This window comes from Onychomys torridus, chromosome 1 (genome assembly GCF_903995425.1).
Source record: "Onychomys torridus chromosome 1, mOncTor1.1, whole genome shotgun sequence".
Taxonomy (NCBI): domain Eukaryota; kingdom Metazoa; phylum Chordata; class Mammalia; order Rodentia; family Cricetidae; genus Onychomys; species Onychomys torridus.
Genome location: NC_050443.1, coordinates 112,008,036 through 112,014,192, shown reverse-complemented (window position 1 = coordinate 112,014,192; position 6,157 = coordinate 112,008,036). Strand labels below are relative to the sequence as shown.

The following is a 6,157-nucleotide window of genomic DNA, read 5'->3' as shown; positions in this document are numbered from 1 at the left end:
CTCACTTTGTAGCCCAGGCTGACCCAGAACTCACGGTGTTAGCTTTAAACTTGCAGTAACCCTCCTGCCTCAGGCCCCCAAATGTTAAGATTAAGGGAGCGAATCATTAAGCGTGGTTGGAATCTGTACGTCTAACCAGCCCCATAAGATCAGTAAAGTTGGAAAGTATCTGGACCTTTTCCTGGGTCTAGACGACCGAAAGAAAACTTCAATCTATCAGCGTCAAAAACAGCAGTGCATCGAAAGCGCGGTGCCTAACTGCCTGGTGCTGTAAATTCAATCTTATTCCTCAGATGTGAGGTGCGGGTTTGGGGCCTTGGAAGCCAGCAGCCAGAGCCTGCCTGGCTATGCACCATATCCCAGACCTGTTCCTCGCGTCCCGCCGTTCCCGGCTAGCCAGCAGCTAGGAGCCCAGTCATCCTTTCCAGCCTCAGTCTGGAAAGCTGGACCCCGCCGCCGCGTGTGCTCTTGGCTGCCTGAGCCCGGGCCCCACGGCCACATCATCCTGAGTCTGGGAAGTGTGAGTTCCCGCGCCGTCGTCGCCTCAGAACCCGATCTACGCCGGCGGCCGGCACTCAGTGTCCGGGGGGCATCCTGCATCCAGCCGCCCCCGGGAGTGGGCGGGACCCGGGCGGGCGGGGACCCCGGAGCGGTCTCTAGGACCCGCGGGACGCCGCAGGCGGGCGGGGTGCGGGGGAGACGCTAATTTGTTCCGTGGTAATGAGAACGGCGACTGCTGGCCGCGGATCCATTGCACAGGCCCGCCCTCAGATCGCTGGTCCCCGGCGCCAACTCGGACAGGCTGCTCATTTATTGCAACGGTCAAGGGCGGCTCGTGCCAGAGTAGCGCGCGCGCGCACGCACACACACGGGGAGGGGAGAAAGTTTTTTTTTGAAAAATGAAAGGCTAGACTCTCTGCTCTGCGGCCCGGGCGCTGCGCGAGGGGGTCGCGGCAGACTCAGGGCAGTAGGATGTCCCGCGGCTCTGCGCCCGCGTGGGATGCTGCAGCGCTGGCTGCTGGGCCCCCGAAGCAGCTGCACGCCAGGCCGGCGACAATGGCAGAGCGCCCGCCGCGGCGCGCGCCCCCCGTCCGCGCCCTCCTGCTGGCCCTGGCCGGGGCCCTGCTGGCGCCCCATGCAGCCCGAGGTAAGTCACCCGTGCAGGCGGCTGCCCGCGCGTCCCTTCCCCGCCACCTCGAGCCAATCTGGGGTCTCCGCGTGCCACAGCTGCGGGGAGAGGAACCGCACCGGGGCGCATCTGCGGAACCCCCCGGGGATCGCGCTCCCAGCGTCTCGACACCCGTCCTCTGCCAGGTGCCCACTCTGGGGGTTGGGGATGTGTGTGTGTGTGGAGAAGACACTTGGCTCTGGGCCTTGAAGCAGCTAATGTCTGGATGAAAAGGCACAGCTTCCCCTCTTGGAGTGACATTTGCTCCTAAAGCTCTCTCAGTGTCTTGACAGTTACACGTGTCGCCTGAGAGGGTGTGCGTAGGGTCGTTTTACTGATCCAGTGGGTTGGCAAGTTCCTGCATCCAGCTTCGGAGTCAATCCCCCACGAGGTTTCCTTTCCACCACCGCCTTGACATAGCTGGGGGACGCACGATGGCCACTCAGATGCCCACCCCGCCCCCTCCACACACAGGTGTACCTGCAGCACTCTTTACTTCTTTGTTTTAATTGACTTTTCTGCCTATGTCATCCCTTACCGATCTCCCGCTGCACTCCTTAATTGTCAGTAGTGATCAAACTTTTACAGAACACTTTTCCCATCTCACTCATCGTTGCTGATAAATAATTGCTTACATCAAGACCTCGTGTAGAGCGAGAACCCACTTCGGAGTTAAAGGAAAGTGCATACATTAAAGGCATTTTCACAGACTTGTATTTTCCTGAGTTGAATCTTCTTAAAGCCCGGGGCACCTGTGGATTCTGTTTGTATAATGAGAACTCACAGCAGGTGCCTTTTTAAAATTCGGGAGCTTCCCTGGCCACCATCGCTGCTGGCTCTTCTGCCGCTAGGGGCGCTGTTCACCAATGAATAATTCGCCTTGGCCTCCGACTCGTTTTTCTGTGATTCTATGTAACAGGCATTTAGTTTTCAGCAACTAGCCCTCCATCGTTCAGGATTTCCAACACGAAACGTTTTATTTCTCAGTTTTCACCGTTAATTCTCTACCTCATCATGTCTGTCATAATGTGACCAAACCCTAGCTCCCATAAATATCTACACAGCAATATAGACCAACCTGGCAAATTGGTGATTCAATTAAAAGATTACACACATCAAGGTAGTATCTATGAAAAAGGCAACAACACTGAAGACTGTTCAGAGAACTCTCTGGGACCTGCGGATGAAAACGCAGTCAAAGGTGGTTTTGGAAGAGTTTTGTACAAACTGGTTCCTTTGAAGGTTTTATAGCAGATGTACTTTAGAAACATGTAAACTAAGTTTCAAAGTATGCCTGAGGTGGTCCTGAACTTGGCACATGTTTCACACACATAAACAGAAGTCCGAGCACAGCTGATATTTTTTAGAGACAAATGTTTATTAAATAAAGCTAATAGTGGGGGAATTATTTGGGGGGGGTATATTTATTACTTCATAGCTGCAGTTTTAGTAGACAGAGCCCTGCCTTGGGATAAAGACAGTTTCAGCAAGGCATTCAGGCCAACACACATTTAGTGGCTTAAGTATTGTGGTTTAATATTCCAAGTTTAAGGCATGTTTACACTTAGAGTCTCAGGATCAAATCTCAGTCCATGCCCCAAACTGTGTCACTGAAGATGTTTAAAATGCAAACACATGAAGCATTTATTCATGTTGGCAGAAGAGAGGAATCATTACTTGTTGAGGGCTGAGCATATCCTGAATTTGACCGTCGCTGCCTTCATTACCCCAAGCCCCAGCACAGCTCAGCCCAAACATGTCCAAAACAGAGTCCTGGATCCCAAGCCCTCCACTCCCAGCAATTCTCCCCACTGCAGTAGTACTATCGCTGCCTTCTCCAGATGCCCCATGCTGACACATCACCCCTGAGTCTCCTGTCACACATAAGCCACCAACTGCGAGGGTGTATTCCCATATCCCCATCTCCTTTCCCTTTAGTTCACCTTTCCATCCAGGCTGCCATCATCACCCCATCCCTCTCTAGATGCTTACTTGCCTCAGTGGCTTTGAGTTGTAGGCTTGATGTTCCTCTTGTCCTCACCTTGGGTGTGCTCTCCAACACTGTCACCAACCTTAGTCCAGTCCATCCTGAATCAGACTATGTGAGTTTCCTCTCCTTGGTGACATCTTTCCTTGAACCTTCATGTTCCTTGTGTGTTCGTATATGTGTATGAGAGTTTATGTGTGGGGTACATGTAGAGGACAGAAGACAGTCTCCACTGTCAGTCCTCAGGTTCCACTCACTTTTTTTTTTAACAGTGTCTCTCACTGGCTGGAATGCATCAAATAGTGGTGACTGGTTGACCAGTAAGCCCTAGAGATCTAGCCATCACTGCCTCATAGCCATGGGATTGCAAGTGTGCATCATCAAGCCAAACTTTTTGTGTAAATTTTGGGACTTGAACTCAGGTCCTCATGGTTGCACAGCTAGTAATTTCCAGCTAGTAATTCCCCAATTGAGCTATCTCCCCAGCCCCGTGAACTGGTTATTCTTTAGGAACATGATTCAGCAATTTCTCCAGGGCTAGCCTTAACCAAGAGCCTGGGAAGTGCTCTCACATCCTTCCCATATTGCCTCACTTCTTTTCTGCACACATAACTTTTTCTCCCTTCCTTAAAATAAAATAAAAAAAAATGTGATGCACTTGTTCCAGAAACTTCTGAGGACGAGTATTTGGGTGTTACACATTTTGAAAAAAAAAATTTATGTGTATGGATATTTTGCTTGCATGTATGTCTGCTCTGTGAATGCTTTGTGTGGTGTCTGCAGAGACCAGAAGAGGGCACCAGATCCTCTAGAAGTGGAGTCTACTGATGTTTGTGAGCTGCATTGTAGGTGCTGGGAATTGAACCTGAGTCCTCTAGAAGAGCAGCCAGGGCTCTTAACTGCTGAGCCATCTCTCCAGCCCAAGATAGTTCTTTGATAACTGTGAAGGCTGCTTTTAGTTGCAAATAACAGAAACCGTGATTGTGGGGTACTTTTTGTTGTTGTTGTTGTTGTTGTTGTTGTTTTTGTTTGTTTGTTTTTTGTTTTTTTAAACAGGGAAAGCCACTATGAAGTGAATAGTACAGGTGTGATTTTACAGGTGTTGCAGGCCAGGGCTACAATCAGGGGCACTGCACATTCTTTGTATCTGCTGTTCTTAGATGTTACTGCTGTACTTAAACTTACTGCCTTTTGGTCTCATCCTGGCTGCATACCTGCATTGTTCTCATACCTGCATTCTAGGCAGCAATAGAGAAAAAAAGGCAAAGGGGAAAGACTACAATCCCCCCTTTTCAGGAAAATAATATTTTTATAAGCCTTTTAGCAGATGCACAGACCTCACTCGCAGTTTATGACCCAGGATGTTGTCAGTTGCACAGAACTCTGGAAACAAGGATATGTGTGCTGTGCACACCAGCACTTCTAAAAAGCCAGAGTTCTACTAGAAAGATTGTGCCCTTCATAAACACACACACACACACACACACACACACACACACACACACACACGTGTGTGTGTTTATATGTATAAAATCATTGCCACACTTGACATACAAACATTTTCTTCCTTCCACTGATATTTGGCTCTATTTGGCTTCTATTCCTTCCTGGTGGAAACAAATTTAATTTTTAAAAGAGAAATGAGGCTAAATAATCTAAAGAAGCTGAACACATTTCTTCCCCATAGAGATGTGTTCGTTTTCTCTCTCTCTCTCTCTCAACACACATGCATACACACATAAATATACATTTGTGTGTATGAATATGATACAGTATATATTATGTATATGTGTGTATGCATGTATCTATATAGACATGCAAGATATGGCCAACATTCCAGGCTTTTTCTTTGTGTGTGTTCTCCATTTCATCCTCGATTGCTGGTTTGGTAGAAGTCATATGTCCTATTCAATAAGGAATTTCTTTTTTTGTCTCGATGCCCACTCCTGCTTGAGAACATGAGAGGTTGGAGATTTAGCTCAGTGGTAGAGTGCTTGCCTAGCAAGCGCAAGGCCCTGGGTTCGGATCCTCAGCTTCAAAAAAAAAAAAAAAAAAAAAAAAGAGAGAGAGAGAACATGAGAAGTTAATAGCATTCTCATTGTTCATATTTTAAATATATTTCTTTTACTATCTTTTCTTTCTAACTGTAATTTTTACATTTTGCGTGGTGTGCTTTAGTGATTTTTATTTTTTATTCTTATTAGCTCTGAAAACGCCATTGGTTGGTAGACACTCTTTGTTCACCTCAGGGTCACTGTGAATTTTGGGATTCTTCCCTTCCCCTTTTGGAAGACTCTCCAACTTTCTCCAAACATCTGATCTTTGGTTCACTCTTGCCATTTGTAACAGGATTATGAGCTGATTGGAAGTTCCATATGCTTCCAGAGATGGGTTTATCAATGGGGAAGGAGGCTACATTTTATTGGGAGACCTCTATATAGCATTGGTTCTGGCATAAGTGTTGTTTTCCTTGGGGCTGATCAGTTTCTTGTTTTTTGTTTTTTAAAAACAAAAACGATCCCCCTGTCTCCTGCTGGAGGTTTTGGCCTGGCCCCAAGGCCTTGGAGTGCAGCAGGGCAGGGTTGAAGAGGACACCACATTCTCACGTCACCCGTGTTTCTGTTTAATGTTTCTGTCGTTAATTCAGTACTTGTGACCTCTCCTCTCCAGGATCTGGCTGAGGTGGGGATGGGAGTGCTCCTGAGCTCAGAAGCTCTTGTGCTGCTGTGTCTCCTGTGTGCATCCTTGTGTCCTGGGATTGGGGAGGCAGACAGCCACCATGCCAGCTTTGTAAGAGACTCAGAGCTTTGAATTCTCATTTTTCAGGCCCATGAGAGGTGCACAGGCCCCCTTCCAGGGCTTTGCATGTCCTTCTTGCCTCTAATGGCTTTCCTGTTCTCTAGGGAGGTTGTGCTTGCTCAGTCTCCCTCTCTCCCTCCTTCCCCAGCCTCTTCCTTTCCCTCTGGAGTGGTGATAATAATGTGCATTAGTTACTTTTCCAT

At 48.2% G+C, this 6,157-nt stretch overlaps 1 protein-coding gene across 1 annotated transcript in view; it reads left to right on the top strand.

Annotated features, from left to right (window-relative positions):
- The first annotated feature begins 944 nt into the window (after window positions 1–944).
- Adam12 (ADAM metallopeptidase domain 12) overlaps window positions 945–6,157 on the top strand; it is a 315,786-nt gene continuing 310,573 nt past the window's right edge. Inside the window, exon 1 of the mRNA XM_036197894.1 lies at window positions 945–1,147. Coding sequence (XP_036053787.1) covers window positions 973–1,147 — 175 coding nt within the window. The 5' untranslated portion in view covers window positions 945–972. The remainder of the gene's footprint in view (window positions 1,148–6,157) is intronic.